The following is a 19,077-nucleotide window of genomic DNA, read 5'->3' as shown; positions in this document are numbered from 1 at the left end:
ATCGGGAAAAGTTGCCCCGACCCTTCTTCGATTTGCGTGAAACTTTGTCCTAAGGGGTAACTTTTGTCCCTGATCACGAATCCGAGGTCCGTTTTTTGATATCTCGTGACGGAGGGGCGGTACGACCCCTTCCATTTTTGAACATGCGAAAAAAGAGGTGTTTTTCAATAATTTGCAGCCTGAAACGGTGACGAGATAGAAATTTGGTGTCAAAGGGACTTTTATGTAAAACTAGACGCCCGAGTTGATGGCGTACTCAGAATTCCGAAAAAATGTATTTTTCATCGACAAAAACACTAAAAAAGTTTTAAAAATTCTCCCATTTTCCGTTACTCGACTGTAAAAAGTTTTGGAACATGTTATTTTATGGGAAATTTAATGTTCTTTTCGAATCTACATTGAAGGAAGGGTCAATTTTTTCATTTAGAACAAAATTTTTCATTTTAAAATATCGTGTTTTTTCTAACTTTGCAGGGTTATTTTTAAGAGTGTAACAATGTTCTACAAAGTTGTAAAGCAGACAATTACAAAAAAATTAATATATAGACATAAGGGGTTTGCTTATAAACATCACGAGTTATCGCGATTTTACGAAAAAAAGTTTTGAAATATTAGTTTATGCAACAAGTTGCAAAAAGAGGATTTTTTCAGCACGAGTCGTACATTTATCCAACGAGGTTCACATACAACATTTTTTGCAATTCCAAAAAACACACACTGAGTGAAATTTTATGTCAAATGTTCATGTATTTTGTCAATAAATCGTTTAAATCAAAAAATGTTGAAAAGTGTTACTTTTCGAAACAAGTGCTAAAAAGTTCAACTTTTCAGCACCCATTTGAGTGCTGAAAAGTAGAACTTTTCGACATTCATTTTGAAAAGTGTTGCTATTCGATTCTGTTATTTTTGGTACAGAAAAGTAGGCTATTTCGTCGTTCAAGAATGACAGGAAAAGTAAATAGAGCAACTCTCTACGAAATCGGCCGATTTCGACCATTTTTATTTTTTGTATTTTTTTATTTGACTCAAACTTTGTGGGGGCCTTCCCTATGACCAAATATGCTATTTTGTGTCATTGGTTCACCCATACAAGTCTCCATACAATTTTGGCAGCTGTCCATACAAAAATGGTATGTAAATATTCAAACAGCTGTAACTTTTGAGTGAATTTTCTGATCAATTTGGTGTCTTCGGCAAAGTTGTAGGTATTGTTGAGGACTATTGAGAAAAAAATAGGTACACGGAAAAAAAATTGAAGATTTTTTCATCAACTTTTTTTTCACTAAAACTCAATTTCCCAAAATACGTATTTTTTGATTTTCGAGATTTTTTTATATGTTTTAGGGGACAAAAATCCGCAACTTTTGAGCCATAGAGAAACATGGTCAAAAAATCTACCGCCGAGTTATGAATATTTGAAAAAAATAGTGATTTTTGGAAAAAAATCGAAGTTTCATGCAAAAACAAGTTTTACATTATTTTTTAATGCAAAACTGAATTTGCAATCGAAAAAAAAAAGTTGATAAAAAAATCAACTTGGAAAAAATAATAAACATTAATTTTACCTACCACAAGCGAACAATTATTAAAAAATAATTTCAGGAAGTTGGCTAAAAGAATATTTATCCCCGCAAAGCAATTTTTCCATAAGCATCGTCCGTGGCCATCTTACTAGTGGAGAGTTTTTCGCCACTCGCATTCAAAAACCAAAACATTTAAATCTAACGTGTTTTTCACTTCAAAATCAAAGGAAATGTCAAATGGGGCAAATCGATATGAAATTCATTTGAATCTGAAGTGAATAGCAGGTGAAACAAGAATGAATGATTATTCGCTTATGATCAGCTGGTTTCAAATGATTTTCAAGTCCATTTGATATGTAAAACATGTGCGGGTCAAAGGAAAAGCAAGTGATTTTATTGTGTAGATTTTTGGAGACTCTCACGTGGAAAAACACTTGAGATTGCTATGTTGGTTTCTTTCAGTGTAGAACATTGTTACACTCTAAAAAATAACCCTGCAAAGTTAGAAAAAAACGAAATTTAAAAATGAAAAATTTTGTTCTAAATGAAAAAATGACCCTTCTGGGTCAATGTAGATTCGAAAAGTACATTAAATTGGGTACTAAAGCCAGCAAATTTTTTTTTGTCAAGACAACATTTTTTCGATGGATCAACTATGGTCCCCTTGGAAAGAGCTGTCAAGTAGGAGCTTTTCTGTCAAGAAGGACCGCGGGGTTAATTTTTCAAAATTGATTCAAAAATCCATTTTTAACTCTTTGTGGTCGTGCAATGGGTCATTGTACTCAGAAAAAAAGCTTTATCGCTGTAAACAATAATATCAGCAATCTAAGCTTCATTTTAGGACCCAATTTCCCATAAAATAACATGTTCCAAAAAATTTTACAGTCGAGTAGCGGAAAATGGGAGAATTTTTAAAACTTTTTTAGTGTTTTTTTCGATGAAAAATACGTTTTTTGGGAATTCTGAGTACGCCATCAAATCGGGCGTCTAATTTTACATAAAAGTCCCTTTGACACCAAATTTCTATCTCATCACCGTTTCAGTCTGCAAATTATTGAAAAACACCTCTTTTTTCGCATGTTCAAAAATGGAAGGGGTCGTACCGCCCCTCCGTCACGAGATATCAAAAAACGGACCTCGGATTCATGATCAGGGACAAAAGTTACCCCATAGGAAAAAGTTTCACGCAAATCGAAGAGGGGTCAGGGCAACTGCTGTGTGAGTTGGCGGAGAATTACCCACCTACATTATTTATAAAATTTACAATATTATCCAATTCCTTACACTGCAAATTCTGATGTTCATTTTCAGTTAACATTTACTGAAAACTGCACTACTGAATTTTTCTGTTTGTTTTTACTATAGTAAAATCAGTAGAGCAGATTTCAGTAAATTAAACTGAATTCAGTAATGAGAGTTTGGTACACCAAATTAAATTAAACTGTTACATTTACTGAAATCTGCACTACTGAAATTGTTAGTAAATGAAAATTTGCTGATATTTCAGCAAACTTTGACAGCTCCATACAAATTTTAACTGAAGTTCACCGAAAAACAAACTGATAATTTCAATAGTGCAGTTTTTAGTAAATATTAACTGAAAACGAACCTCTGAATTTGCCGTGAATGTCAGTTTAAGTTTTGGGTTCGTGAAGAGAGATTCTTCGTATTTTTTCATTTTGTTAAATCATATTGAAATAAAAAAAAAACACAAATAAAAATACGGGCTTTTGCCCTAGTTTAATTCATCATCTACGCCAAGCGTTGCACAATGCGCAAAGAAATGAAAAATTGAGCGCGTTTTAGATTTCTCCTACTTTTGTTTTTTTTTTTTCTCGAATTTAACAGAATCTTTGAAAAGGTAAACAAAAAACAATGTTGTCGAAAACATAACTCTTCGATCACATTGTGCTTCGCTGTGCGGCTAATGGAAGAAGACTGTTGGTCCTGTGGAAAACAGGAAAGTATTCATTTCTTTCTTCTTTCATCAGCTGACTGTTGTGGAAACGATGCCCAACATCAGAGCACGTACAGCAAAGGCTGAATTGTGAAACAAAGGATGGAGAAACTTTGTGAAATACTTTTGTTGCAACCTGCAGGCACTGCTGCTGTTGGCAGCCAAGTGCTCCTATACTGAGTGTTTACGACTTCTTAAGAGACACTAATTGATTCACCTAGAGGATTCTAGATTATGGAATGACTATCAACTAATAATTGTGTTAAGGTAAAGTATATGGTAATTTTTCGATGTATTTTTTTATAAATGACTACAAGTTTTTTTTTATAAATTCAAGAATTTCATTTAAAAAAAAACGATTTTTTACACGAGTACTACAGCCAAAAAAAACCATGAAACTGATGATAGTTACACAGCTAAAAAAGTAGTAATCCAGCTGCGTGTAAAAGGCCTGGGTGTAAAATAAATATTGCATTATTTTATGCAATTTTATGTGATTTTACACTCTGAAATATGTAGCCCATCTGTATGGGAAACCAACTTGACCGAAATGTCAAGAGCATATAAGTGTTTATCCTTTCCATTCTTCATCGGTCTGATGGTCGAGTGGGCTAAGGCGCCAGTCCTTACTGTTGGTGCTGGGTTTGAATCCCGTCGGTTGCAACTTTTTTTGTGTTTGCAAAAATCGTACATGCAGTGTGTAATATTAAGTGTTTATTTTGACGAAGGTGATGTGCATGCTTTTGCATGCGATTTTACCATCGGATTTTTTGCTGTGTATTGCGCATGCTATACTTTCACTCTTGCGGTATGCTCCATGACATGTCCGAAGAGGTAACAATAGAATGGAAAAGGAAAACTTTGCTGGCAATGGCTGACAACTGACGGTATTCTTTATGAATTTAAAAAAAAAGTGTAAGTGGAGGAGACAGTAGAGTTGACAGAAGTTGTTTTAAAATAGTTTTGTGGTTAAGGATTGTTATCGGACAAAGAATTTAATTTAAAAAAAAAGAAAATATCTTTAATACTTGAGTCATGAATTGACATTTTAAAAATTGAATTGAAGATTGTAAAATATAAATGCGCTGTGTTTTTTTCTGATTGTGATATTTGATAATCACAAAAAAATATTGATAGCTAAAGGGAACTCTTATATTCGTCACCGTCGTGCTAACTTGTCGTAGGTGCATTATAGGCCAAATTAATTTAAGAACGCCACCAAAGCTCACAATGCCTCACTTTTTGACCTTCATAGATCCCCAAAATTCGATTTCAATCTTGAGATATTCTACGAAATACAAAAAACTCCGTGCATTTTTGCCACATTACATATGAAAGTAGTTTCAATCTTGTCGTGCTGTCTGGTACCCCTTAAAATTGATGTAAGTGCGCAACTGGCCAGATTGATCTCAGGTCAGAACGCGTTTGACGCACGTACAAGTTAGACTACCGTAACCATTTGTAATTATAACTCGGGACTCCAGCAACCAACTTCAACCAAACTTCGGGGCAATGCACATAATGGTCTGCCAAACAAAACGTGTTTGTTATTGTTTACATTGCGTGCTTTTTTTTTTTTTGTTTATTCAAGGTCAAACATTAAAACACGTTTTTTCTCGGAACGTCGAAATGGCGGGTGCGACAAGATAGCACGACTACGTCGAAATACGAATCTTGATAGCTAATTTGATGTTCAATTTAAAGAAACTAACTCTAAAACACAGCACAAAAACTCGATGCAAAAAGTACGCAAAAGACCTTCTTGAGAAATGTCCTATAATATTATCTTACACAAAAAAAGCAATATTTCAAATCTGCGGGATTCAAAACCCACTCACGGAGAATACTGCGACTTAGCCCTCACGGCTATCAGGCCGTTGATGAGTAAGCTTAATATTTAATTCAATTAGGTTTTCCATATTGATGGACTACATATTTATGAGTGTTATATTACATCAAATTTCATTCAATAAATCAAAAATTTTCGTTACACTGAGGCCTTAAACATGCAGCTGGATTAATATTTTTATTTTGATCCTGAATGAAATCGCACCGTTTAATTAAAATTGAGTTCCACTTCCGCAACTCTCGCTACTTCACAGAAGCTGGACAGAGCGTTTAATCCTCAGCAACCCTATCTGGCGCTACGCTTTGTTGAGGAACCGTATGAAACTCCACCGAACTTCTAACGCTGGCAATTACAGCTTTTTGAAGGCGTTTTCAACTGTCATCGAGTTATAAATAATTTTCTGTAGGAAGTAAGCAAACAATTTACCATGCACTATTTTTGAAAACAAATGAGTTATTCAACGGTGCTTAAAAAAACGTTGAGCTGTAAATTTTTATTATGAATTTCGGGGTGACTTTGATAGCCATTGTTTGTTTTGTTAAAATCAAGTTTAAAGTGTTCAATTTTTACATCAAGTCACCATCACTAAAGTTGCTGACATATAAAAAATCCGCTTTTTTCAAGTTAACTAAGTTTTTTTTACAAAATACACTAACTTTTAGTAAAATTGTTGAAATTTATGAATTATAACTGAATTTCTTTGAAAATAATTTTATTCATAATGTATTTATAATAAACTGTATTGCTCTCTTTCATCAACGACATTATTTCTCAACGCATACAGTCAGCAGCATTATTTTCAGTAATACGCAATAGTATTCATGAACCAAGCCGTACTCTTAGACATTCACCACTTTTAGAATAACTGCATACACGACAAATTATTTAAAAAATCGCCATTAAATCAAATGATGCGCTTTTATAATGAAAATTCACAGTACATAAGTTACGGAAATTGCTTTCCGCATAATTGATCGACGCCACCAACATCGTCAGCACAGCCGACACCAGTAACCCAAACTGCGAACAAAGCTAAACTTCGTTTACCTCGCCGCGATTAAAGCAAATAGCTCGATTAATGCTCTGTAAGCAAAACCTCAGTACCTCGTGTGTGAGGCTCTGGGGGACTTTTCGATCACAATAAAATCAGAACGTTTTGGACAGTCTAACTAACCACATCGGTGTTATTAATTTGGTGAAATCTCCCCTTAGATAATGGACGTTCTATAACTGGCGCAATCGAGTCTTCGACGGAAGGTGACTGTGCCCAGTGATTGAAGTTGTCGTTCGCGAAAATCTCGGTAGTGAGACCGAAAGTGCAAGTTAATGCGAAAAACACGGCAGTTGTTCATTCAGCAGAAATTCGTCACCAACGGCTCTGGAGATCAGGAGTGAAGCAGCCAAGGAAATTACCTGGTGAAGCAGCCACCGACCGAAGAAGATGAACCAACGTTATCCGCTGGATACTTCGGCAAGAGGCATGATACCATCGTGTGCACATCGCGAAAAACTCGGTCAGAGCTCAGGAGCGCAGCACGACGTGGACTTCAACACCTTCGACGAGGAGGACAAAGGATCAGCGTTACCTGGATTTTCAACAAGCAACAAAATTTAAAGTGAAAAAAAAATCTAAATTCAAAAATATTTTTCCAAATTTGATAAGTTAAGTGAGTGTGTGTGTGAGTAGAAACAAAATCAGCAATTCGAAAATCAGATTAACTAATTTGACAAAAGGAAAAAAACACGATTCAAAACTTATTTTTTTAGAAGGTGTGTGAGTGATAAAAAAAAAAACAAAGAAAACCATTACAAAATAATGTAGCAAAAAAATTTTAAGTTAATCGAGTGTGTTTGAAATTGTTAAGAGGAAACATTACAATCAAATAATAGTTTGTTTGTAATAGCTAATTACAAGTCTCGATTTGTAATCCAGAGTTACAGAAATGTAACAAACAAAGATGTAATTAAGGATTACGTAATCTTTGATTACAAATATTTGTATCACTTAAGGCTGGTACAAATATTTTTAAAAGTTTTTGCAATAAACTTCAAAATTTCAATGAAAATTCAAGGGCAACCAGCTGAAATCAAATTAAAATACATTCTCCTGCGTTTAAAATCATTTTAGCATGTTTGGGTTTATTAAAAAATCTTAAGATTTTTTGAAAAATTTTGATGCAAAATCTTTTTTTTCGATACAATTTTTGTTTTTGTCAGACCTTAGATTTTTTGAAAACTAATGATTGCAAAACAACTGAACTAGTGTAAAATGCATTTTAAAACACTTTTTTCATTGAAATGTTAAGATTATGGCTTGTTATTTAAATTTTTATATTTTTTTTATTTTTTTGCTCCCCCCTTGACCTGGGACAAAAACTTTTTTAAATATTTGCATTGGCCTAATTACAAAACAGCAACAACTATAATGTTTCAAACATCACCAAAGAAGCTTCTGATATTTAAAACTCGCTGAGTGACCTGTTTAGTAGTTCTTTCCGATGGAAAAATGCAGTCGATACGGATCGAGACGATCCTTTCTTGGTGAGGGAGCAGTTACGGAAATTGCTTTCCGCATAATCATTCGACGCCACCAACATCGTCAGCACAGCCGACACCAGTAACCCAAACTGCGAACAAAGCTAAACTTCGTTTACCTCGCCGCGATTAAAGCAAGTAGCTCGATTAATGCTCTGTAAGCAAAACCTCAGTACCTCGTGTGTGAGGCTCTGGGGGACTTTTCGATCACAATAAAATCAGAACGTTTTGGACAGTCTAACTAACCACATCGGTGTTATTAATTTGGTGAAATCTCCCCTTCGATAATGGACGTTCTATAACTCATACATTTCGACATGTCTAAACCGGAACTACGAAAAAATCTGTACTATAGAAATAATATCTAGTATGTAAGAAAATTGACGAACAAACAATAAACTAATTTGTAGACAAAGCAATAATCAAAAGTTTTCACAATTTATATGCAATTTACTCTACTGGAAATGCCTATAAATTTGAAGATTTTTTCAAATTGAGTTTAAAAACCATATAAAAATGATAATTTACAAACTAATTTTACCTTCTCCTAGTGAAAAATTTCACATAAAAGAATTTGAAATCATTTTCAATGAAAAATCCCGACACTTTAGCAATATTGAAATAATCCTATTCCTATTATTATTCATCAACATGCCCTTATCAAAGTCAACTAACTTTTTAAACCATTCATAGTTTTCTGAAAACTTCTTCTTAAACACACTCTACCTCGGTCAGTATGATTCCACGCCATTCCACGCCATTATACTCACCCCGACTATCAATTTCACCCCGGTTTACGGTAGTTAAAATCGACAAATTGGTTGCAAATATCATAGAATCCACAACTTGCCAAACTTTTTTTTAAATCATTTTAAAGTAATTTGTAGATTAGAACACTGCTCTTAAAATTGTTGCGCAACATCATGCTTGATGTCATGCGACATGGGTTGCGCATCTCAGGCGTGCTCACTTACAGGTGGCAGCACAGTTAGATATTAAAGCGTTACCAACAACCACTGAATGGCCAATATTGTGCTGCCTGGGCAAAATTATGCCCTTTTTGTGCAATATTACTAACTTTTATTCAGATTTTGTGATTTTGAAACGATTTTTACTGAACTCAAATGTTAATTCCAAATTTATTGTTTACTTAAGAAGGACCAAGTTTATCAAAACATTCTTCTCGCTAAATACATTGCCACCAACGTTCCCACCAGAGCCACCGAATTGAAACAGCAGGACGATATGATTCCATCCGACGATCCAATCACAACATCCGGCATCGGTCGATAGGTTTCGTTGATGGTCCTGGTTTCAACAATCCTCCGGTACACTTTTGCAGACATTTTCGCGTGCCGCGTTCGGTTGGGACTCGTCAAATCCACATAATACAGTCCAAATTTTCCCTTGAGTTAAAATCGTATGAATTTTTGAACTTTTAAGTTAACCTCAACTCACGTGTATCCCGCGCGCCACTCGAAGTTGTCCATCAAACTCCACGCGAAATAGCCCCGAACGTCGCAACCGTCCTGCAGGGCATCCAGCACGGCGTTCATGTACCCATTGTAGTAGTCCACCCGTTGATGATCGACGGTGCCCGCTTCCGTTCCAACGCCATTTTCCGTCACCCAAGTTGGCGGATTGTCGTACTCTGTCTTGATCCAGTTGAGCAGCTTACGCAGTCCGAATGGAACGATCTGGAAGTTAAGTTTTTTGTAATGGCTGTTCTAAAAAAATGTTTTTGAACTGACCTTGAGCCAAGGTACTCCAGCAGTTGGCCAAGCTGGATCAAATGTCAACAAAATTCCAGTGTCATGCTCGTTGGAGGGAACTCTGTAATTACCCAAATTGTGTTCTCCATTTTTGCTTGCCAGTCGTGTAGTGTAAGTGTTCAATCCGAAGAAATCTGACGTCCCCCTGATTCTGATGATCTCATCTGGCGTGAAAGTAGGCAATCTGGATTTGGGGAATCCTTGCGATAGGCTGAGATTTTGGACGCGATCCTTCACGACCTGGGGATAGTCACCAGCTGCGGAAAATATGGGATGGCCGAACCAGCCTAGCTGTTGAGATATGTCATTATCAAGCTGTAAAACAATAGTTGAACATTCTTACGTGGAACTGCAGTCCCCACTCGGAAGCTTCCCGATCGTCAGAGGAATCCGTTGCTGGCTCATACCACCGTGCGTCCAGCGAGATTCCAATTTTCCCCTTTTGAACCGTTTGAAACTTGTTTCTGTACAAATGGACGACCTCAGCGTGGGCCTTGAGCAGATTGTGAGCACAGATGTAGTTTGCCACTCCAGCATAGTTTGTGGCCGGGGCCAGTCCGTCACGTCCGTACGAGTTTTCACAGATGTGCCACGGCTCGTTGATGGTAGTCCACATTTGGACTCGATCGCCGTAGCGATCAAAAATTAGTTCTGCGAACTGTACAAAGTAGTCTACAATGTCCGGAACTAGCCAGCCTCCCAAATCTTGCAGTTTTTGTGGCAAATCAAAATGGTACAGCGTCACTACTGGGGTGATTCCTTTCCTAATCAACTCGTCGATTAAATTGCTGTAATACTCAATTCCTTTCTCATTTATCTCATTCGAAAATCCACTTGGCAAAATCCGTGTCCAAGCAATCGAAAATCGGTACATATCGACGCCCAACTCCTTGACCATCTCAACGTCTCTTTTCCACTAGAAGTCAATACACTTATTAACTGACCATGATTCATCACTCAACAGCTCACCTGATGGTAACTATCGCAAGCAATGTCCCCCGTACTTCGATCTTCAATCATCTCCGGCCGGTGGTGCACAAAGTGGTCCCAAATGGACTCTCCTTGCCATCCTCATTCCAGGCACCTTCCACTTGGTACGAAGACGTTCCTACTCCAAATTTGAAGTCCTCCGGAAAGGCACGATTGCCTCCAGCTAATACGACAAATATTGCACAAATGGTAGCTCTAAAATATATTAAAACTAAGTCAATCCCCTCAATCTAGAACTAATCCTTGGCAGACTGACATAGTTACGAGCATCTCGAATCGCCCAATAAAATACAGCTTCTGCGACAGAAGAACACACTCGACGGCTTGGGAAGTGCAGCAACGACTGGAGCCAAATCGCGTCGTCAGCTCAGCTGGGCTATATTTTGTAACGCTATCAGTCGATGAATACACAAGTCATACCTCCTTCACGCAGAGCCGGCTAAACAACAACAAACCTCATCTTATCTGTTCGACTCGATTACGGCAGCGTTGACAAAATTTTGAAGTGATGAGGTTGGAGGAATGCCGGAAGGTTAACCTTGTACTGACAATACCTTGTTAAATTCATTTTATTTTTGGAGATTATTTCCAAACGGTTTATTTCAATAAATTTGAATGAAGAATTTTTTTTTCTGACCATAAAAAAAATAACTCAAAAACAAACAACAAGTTCCCGTATCCTGATAGGCAATGTAAAATATCAGGATTTTTAGCAGATAAAGTAAATCAAAAGTTAAATTCACTAGGCTTCGTTTGTTCACGATGACTTTGGTGGGTTGTTACTGAATACGCTTTGTTAGACTTGACAAGCCTTGCAGGATGCTTTAAACCGATTTTGGAATTTCACATGTAATGTATTCGCAACAAAATGATCGGGCTATCTAGGGACACGTCATACAAATTGTTGGAAAAATATGCCTTAATTAGCACAGAAATTTATGTTGATAGGTACTTATTTTTAAGAAGCAATTCCATCTTTTGTTTTTGGAATATACATTGATTAAGTCGGTAAAACTATTGATTTACGCTTATTTTATTATGTAGACATGGAAGATATTTGCACTTTTGGGACACGAAGAACATTTTTTACTATCAAAACCCTTTTGTGACACGTGCTTTTATGATTTTTGATTACATTATTTGCTGTAACTGATGGCAGTTCCTGACTCAACCGTTACTGTGACTCAGTTTGTATCGCGTTAAATAGAAGGGGAAAGTGGGGAGACTTGATCCTCTTTTTTGTATCGCACATAACTCTGTAAATTTCTAACAAAAACTATGAACTTTTTGCATGAATTGATAGCTTAAACATTCAACTATGTTTGACTTATAAGGGTATTTCATCAGATGAATTCTTCGAATCATGCCAAGCGCCAAATATTTTAAAACGGCATTTTCAAAATGTTAGTGGTAACTTGATCCCCCTTTCAACATTTTGCAGAAATCTTAAGCAAAATGTTACTTATTCACCCAAACTTATACGTTTGTGTTCAAAATATAACATCTTTAGTATGTAAAATATTTAAAAACATAAAATATTCTTTTTTAGACCAAAATTGAGCATGTTTACAAAAGCTGGTAATTTTTGATTACAAAAATAAATCATTCCCAGTTCCTGAGGGGAACACCCGTGAAGAGTATCGGGGCCGGCATTTACAAAGCGGATTCAGTGGCAGTTGCATTCTATACTTAATGTTAACATGTTAAGGTTAATGTTAACATTCCATAGGTAGCCTTCCTAAGGTGTCGTGGTAAGGTCCAGTTTGTGACGATACACTACCTTCCCTTTACTAAGCAATCGATTCCAGAAGAGAAAAGATCACCAGTTGTGTTGGTCCGAGCCGGGATTTGAACCCCGATCTACCGCTTACGAGGCGGATTTTTGATTACAAAACATTTGAATAATGGTTTAAACTGCAGTAAGTTATGTAACTATCCAAGTTTTTAAGCGAAGATGGCGTTCGAATGGTGAACGCCCGAAATGTCAAAATCGCACAGTGGTACCAACATTGCGAGAAAAAAGTGTAACATGGCATGACCGCCACATTTTTTTCTAATGTTTGTGCTACTGCGCGATTTTGACATTTTGAACGTTCACCATTCGAACGCCATCTTCGCTTAAAAACCTGGATACTAATGGAAGTTAAGTAGAAGGAGAAAAATCTTAAAAATGTGGTTTCTTCGGAAAAGTTCTTTCAGATTTGATGAAAACCCTACATTCGAGAAATGATAAGGATTGAACAACTTTTACGTCCACCACAAATATTAAACTGAAACAGTAACTTTTCTCCATATATTTTGACGATTTTCCCCATACAAACTTCAAGGGCTTACAGGGACGGGTCCTCGTGGTCATATCGAGCTCAAATTTTGAATTTAGCTTAGTGATGGGTCAATCTTTGATTCCAGGGTGTAACCGGATTTTAACCTCCCTACCGTATTTGTTTTTATGTTAACAATCATGACTTTTTTTTAATAAGGTTTTACAATCTATACAACTTTATATTTTTTCAAACTAAAGTTTTAAACAAAGCAAAAGCTAAAGAAACAATCATCAGCATTCTCGACACCAGCACGCTCATCGCTGCTCCTGGCTGCGGGATGAACACCTCCGGCTCGGGCAAATACTCCAGGTCGATCTCCCTCGTCTCGATGATCTTGGCCAGAACCTTCGCCGACGTTTTCGCCGACCGCTTCCGCGTCGGATCCTCGTAGTCCACGTAGAACAGCCCGAAACGCTCCGTCAGCCCAGCTCTCCACTCGAAGTTGTCCATCAAACTCCACGCGACATAACCTCGCACATCGGATCCCTCCGCCATGGCGTCCAGAACTGCGCCCAGATATTGGTTGTAATAGTTGACGCGAGCAACGTCCTTGGTACCGCCGCGATCACTGACACCGTTTTCCGTTACGTAAACCGGAGGATTGTCGTACTCGTTGCGAATCCAGTTGAGCAGCTGATGCATTCCTTTGGGGTAGACTTTGAGCCAGCCCGAGCCGGATCCCGGCCAGGTTGGGTCCTGATAGCCGATGGTGTTGCGGTCGTGATCGAAGGAGGGGATTCGGAAGTTGCCGGAATTTTGGGCGTCATTTTTGTATACGATAGAGGTGGTGTAGGTGTTAATGCCGAAAAAGTCCGATGATCCCTTGAGTTTTTCGATTTCTGCGGGAGTGAATACGGGCAAGCGCGAGCTGGCAAATCCTTGCTGCTGACTGAGGGCGTTGATCCGGTTGATCATAACTTGCGGGTAGTTTCCAGTTTTGGAGAAGATTGGATGCATGTACCAACCAATCTAGAAGGAGGATGATTTGAGTATGGTGTTGTTGTACATTGTGTATTTAAATCTTACATGGAACTGCATTGCAAGTTCGGACGCCTCACGATCGTCAGCAGATTCGCTGCGTGGTTCAGCCCATGAAGAATCTACCGTGATACCGATAATGCCTGCAATTGATAACATTGTGTAACGTGACTCTTCCAATCTATATTACGAAATGATACCATTCTGAGTTGGTTGATATTGTTGCCTATACAGTGATACAGCTTCAGCGTGCGATAGGAGAAGATTATGAGTGCACTGGTAGCACGGAACCCCAGGGAAGTCGTACCCAGGGGCCATCGAGTCATACTCGTAGGAGAACATGCAAGTTTGCAGTGGTTCGTTGAATGTGGTCCACCATTTAACGCGATCTCCGAAAGCATTGAACGCCACTCGCGCGTACTCCCTGAAGTGGTCCACGATTTCACGGTTAGTCCAGCCTCCGATTTCCTGCAGCCGCTGAGGTAGATCCCAGTGGTACAACGTGACCATCGGCTCAATATTATTCTTGATCAACTCATTTATCAGCTTGTTGTAGTAATCGATGCCAGCCTGGTTGATGTTGTTGCTGAACCCTGTTGGCATGATTCGACTCCAGGCAATCGAGAAGCGGTACATGTTGACTCCTAGTTCTTTCAGCATTTGGACATCCCGTTGCCACTAAGTCAGAGGAAACTTGTTAAGTATGCTACCTCACATGAAATCAGCACTTACATTATGATAACTATCGCACGCGATATCCCCGTTGGTGCGATCGGCAATCTTGTCCGGGTAGTTGTGCGTCAGGTGGTCCCAGATGGATTCACCCTTGCCGTCCACATTCCACGCTCCCTCGATCTGGTACGCGGACGTTCCGACACCAAATTTGAACCCCGGGGGAAACTTCTTCTGCCCATTCGCAGCAGCGAGGATTCTGAGAAAGGAAGGCTAGGATTAATTGCTGATAGGAGGATGTTCGAGCCAACCTAACTTACAGACAGAAGAGCAAAGATGTTCGAGCTAATACACGCATGTTGTACCACATGAGCTCACCTTCCGTGAGCTACTAAAATCAAACTGTTGAACTCAATAAATAATGTATTATCACTTGTTGGGTATTCACGACTTATCCCAGATAAATCCGTATCATATAATCTAACCAATTCAAAGCTTACACAGGCATAAATAAAAATCGATTATGGGTTGTAGTCGAAATGAATCAGGGATGCCAACTTTTATTCGTTGTTAGAAGAACTGTTTACAACTGATCACAAGCAATTCTAAAAAATGACGCCACAGCCTTAGCTGCAGCAGAGCAAATTAAATCATTTTTACGAACATTCTCAGTGGGACCCGGGATCAGCAGATCAGGTTCAGGCAAGTAGTCCGGATCAATCGTCCTCGTCTTGATGATGTGAGCGAATACTTTAGCTGAGCTTTTCGCGATCCTAGTCCTTTTCGAATCCTCATAGTCTACGTAGTACATTCCGAAACGCTCCGTCAGCCCAGCTCTCCACTCGAAGTTGTCCATCAAACTCCACGCCACATAGCCTCGAACGTCACATCCGTCTTCCATGGCGTCTAAAACGGCTTCCAGGTACGAATTGTAGTACTCCACTCGAGCTACGTCCTTCGTTCCACCTAGATCGCTGACTCCATTCTCCGTAACGTAGATCGGAGGGCTGTCGTACTCTTCGCGAATCCAGTTCAGCAGGTAGTACAGCCCCTTCGGGTACACCTTTAACCAACCTGATCCAGACGAGGGCCAACTTGGATCTTGATATCCCAGCGTATTGCGATCGTGATCAAATGAAGGAACTCTGAAGTTTGCGGTATTGTTATCATTCTTATAGACAATACTGGTCGTGTACGTGTTGATACCGAAGAAGTCCGACGAACCCTTGAGTTTTTCGATTTCTTCCTCGGTGAACACCGGCAGGCGCGAGTTGGCAAACCCTTGCTCTTTACTAAGTGCGTTGATGCGATCGATCATAACTTGAGGATAGTTTCCAGTCTTGGAGTAGATCGGATGCATGTACCAGCCAAGCTACGATCAAATAAGCCTTCATTACAAACCACTTTGCCATAGAAAATTGAACTTACGTGAAACTGTAGAGACAGCTCAGAAGCCTCCAGATCCTCGGCCGAGTCACTTCTTGGAGCAGACCAGGACGAGTCAACAGTTATTCCGATTATTCCTGAAAAATGGCAATGTTTTATCGTACCCTTGTAATCTTCAATATCAAACTTCGTCATACCTTCCTGTTTTGTATTGAACTGCTTCCTGTACAATTCGACAGCTTCCGCATGGGCCAACAACACGTTATGGGTACACAAGTAGCACGGAATCCCAGGAAATTCATATCCCGGAGCCATGGCATCGTACTCGTACGAAAACATGCAGGTCTGGCTTGGTTCGTTGAAGGTGGTCCACCACTTGACGCGATCTCCGAATGCTTTGAAAACGACTCGCGCGTACTCTCGGAAGTGTCCGACCACTTCACGGTTCGTCCAGCCTCCGATTTCCTGCAGTCGCTGGGGCAGATCCCAGTGGTACAACGTGATCATGGGTTCGATGTTGTATTTCAGCAACTCGTTGATTAGCTTGTTGTAGTAATCGATTCCGGCTTGGTTAACATTGTTGCTGATTCCCGAGGGCATGATTCTGGTCCACGACAGTGAGAATCGATACATGTTGACTCCTAGCTCGCGAACCATCTCCACGTCACGTTTCCACTATAAAAGACATTTTTCATTGCGTATCTTTACAGAACCATCGAAACTCACATTATTGTAGCTATCGCAAGCAACATCTCCGTTCGTTCTATCGGCAATTTTGTCTGGATAGTTGTGCGTCAGATGATCCCAGATCGATTCTCCTTTGCCGTCAGCGTCCCATGCTCCTTCAATTTGGTAAGCGGATGTTCCGACACCAAATTTAAACTCCGGTGGGAAGCTTCTTTGCGACTTACCTGAAGTCACGATCCTGTTTTAAATAATGACTGCTTAATCGAATCATACATTAGCCGAATCTTGAAGTAGATACTAACCAGCAACATGCCGAAAAAAACACAAATTGAGCAAACCTCATGGTTTCACACAACCTCCATGCACTAATATTAAAATTCAAATGATCTTAAAATTCACCCTTTTCTCCTCTCGAGGAAGGCTTTTTTATCTGCTGTGGTCATTACATTAGAACAGACGTTATCTAATGTCCGATTTTGAAATGGTCATCAATTTTCAACACAATAACATGCCAGTCAAGCTCGTATGCTTGGTAAGTATTTGTTAGAAAATAAATGATCCAAGGTATACGTTTTTTTTTTATATCTAGATTACTTTTTTCAAAACAACCAATGCTCCATGGGTTTCCTATGTACATAGGACCTTTTGAAGAAGTAAGTGAGATATACAGTATGTACACTAGGATGTAACAAAAATGACTTTTTGGCGGGCATTCAAGGGTTTGTTCCGGTGGGCATACTAAGCCCAAATCCAAAATATGAGCTTGATTGGACGTAACAGAGCAATTCTCTACGAAATCGGTCTTTTTTCTTCATTTTTAATTTTTGTATTTTTTAATCCGACTGAAACTTTTTTGGTGGCTTCGGTATGCCCAAAGAAGCCATTTTGCATCATTAGTTTGTCCATATAATTTTCCATACAAATTTGGCAGCTGTCCATACAAAAATGATATGTGAAAATTCAAAAATCTGTATCTTTTGAAGGAATTTTTTGATCGATTTGGTGTCTTCGGCAAAGTTGTAGGTATGGATACGGACTACACTGGAAAAAATGATACACGGTAAAAAATTTGGTGATTTTTTATTTAACTTTTATCACTAAAACTTGATTTGCAAAAACACTATTTTTAATTTTTATTTTTTGATATGTTTTAGAGGACATAAAATGCCAACTTTTCAGAAATTTTCAGGTTGTGCAAAAATCTTTGAGCGAGTTATGATTTTTTAATCAATACTGATTTTTCAAAAATCGAAATATTGGTCGCAAAATTTTTCAACTTCATTTTCGATGTAAAATCAAATTTGCAATCGAAAAGTACTTTAGTAAAATTTTGATAAAGTGCACCGTTTTCAAGTTAAATCCATTTTAGGTGACTTTTTGAAAATAGTCGCAGTTTTCATTTTTAAATTAGTGCACATGTTTGCACACTTTTGGAAAAATATTTTGAAAAGCTGAGAAAATTCTCTATATTTTGCTTCTTCGGACTTTGTTGATACGACCTTTAGTTGCTGAGATATTGCAATGCAAAGGTTTAAAAACAGGAAAATTGATGTTTTCTAAGTCTCACCCAAACAACCCACCATTTTCTAATGTCGATATCTCAGCAACTAATGGTCCGATTTTCAATGTTAATATATGAAACATTTGTGAAATTTTCCGATCTTTTCGAAAAAAATATTTTCAAAAATTTCAAATCAAGACTAACATTTCAAAAGGGCCAAACATTCAATATTACGCCCTTGTAAAATGTTAGTCTTGAATTGAAAATTTTGAAAATATTGTTTTCGAAAAGATCGGAAAATTTTACAAATGTTTCATATATTAACATTGAAAATCGGACCATTAGTTGCTGAGATATCGACATTGAAAAATGGTGGGCTGTTTGGGTGAGACTTAAAAAACATCAATTTTCCTGTTTTTAAACCTTTGCATTGCAATATCTCAGCAACTAAAGATCGTATCAACAAAGTCCGAAGAAGCAAAATATAGAGAATTTTCTCAGCTTTTCAAAAATATTTTTTCCAAAAGTGTGCAAACATGTGCACTAATTTAAAAAAATGAAAAACTGCGACTATTTTCAAAAAAGTCACCTAAATATGGATTTATCTTGAAAACGGTGCACTTTATCAAAATTTTACTAGAGTACTTTTCGATTGCAAATTTGATTTTTCATCGGAAAATGAAGTTGAAAAATTTTTGCGACCAATTTTCGATTTTTTGAAAAAATCAGTATTGATTAAAAAATTCATAACTCGTTCAAAGATTTTTTGCACAACCTGAAAATTTCTGAAAAGTTGGCATTTTATGTCCTCTAAAACATATCAAAAAATAAAAAAAATTAAAAATAGTGTTTTTTTGCAAATCAAGTTTTAGTGATAAAAAGTTAAATAAAAAAATCACCAAA

General features: G+C 37.9%; 2 protein-coding genes and 1 pseudogene across 2 annotated transcripts; all 3 read right to left on the bottom strand.

Annotated features, from left to right (window-relative positions):
* Positions 1-8,984: 8,984 nt before the first annotated feature.
* LOC6041002 lies at positions 8,985-11,101 on the bottom strand (annotated as a pseudogene).
* A 1,797-nt stretch (positions 11,102-12,898) lies between these two features.
* On the bottom strand, positions 12,899-15,019 carry LOC6041003 (myrosinase 1). The gene is made up of 5 exons (XM_038259009.1): positions 14,921-15,019; positions 14,661-14,859; positions 14,129-14,606; positions 13,977-14,071; positions 12,899-13,919 (listed from the first exon to the last, which is right to left on the bottom strand). Exons 1-5 carry the CDS (start codon positions 14,968-14,970, stop codon positions 13,137-13,139), a joined length of 1,605 nt encoding a protein of 534 aa, XP_038114937.1. The 5' UTR covers positions 14,971-15,019; the 3' UTR covers positions 12,899-13,136.
* A 94-nt stretch (positions 15,020-15,113) lies between these two features.
* Positions 15,114-17,079, bottom strand: LOC119768650 (myrosinase 1-like). The gene is made up of 5 exons (XM_038259010.1): positions 16,976-17,079; positions 16,713-16,911; positions 16,184-16,661; positions 16,029-16,123; positions 15,114-15,972 (listed from the first exon to the last, which is right to left on the bottom strand). The coding sequence occupies exons 1-5, from the start codon at positions 17,014-17,016 to the stop codon at positions 15,184-15,186; spliced, it is 1,602 nt and encodes a 533-aa protein (XP_038114938.1). The 5' UTR covers positions 17,017-17,079; the 3' UTR covers positions 15,114-15,183.
* Between the last annotated feature and the right edge of the window lie 1,998 nt (positions 17,080-19,077).

The sequence above is a fragment of the Culex quinquefasciatus genome, chromosome 3, assembly GCF_015732765.1.
Source record: "Culex quinquefasciatus strain JHB chromosome 3, VPISU_Cqui_1.0_pri_paternal, whole genome shotgun sequence".
NCBI lineage: Eukaryota > Metazoa > Arthropoda > Insecta > Diptera > Culicidae > Culex > Culex quinquefasciatus.
Note: the sequence above shows the minus strand (reverse complement) of the source record. Positions and strands in the feature narration are given on the sequence as shown.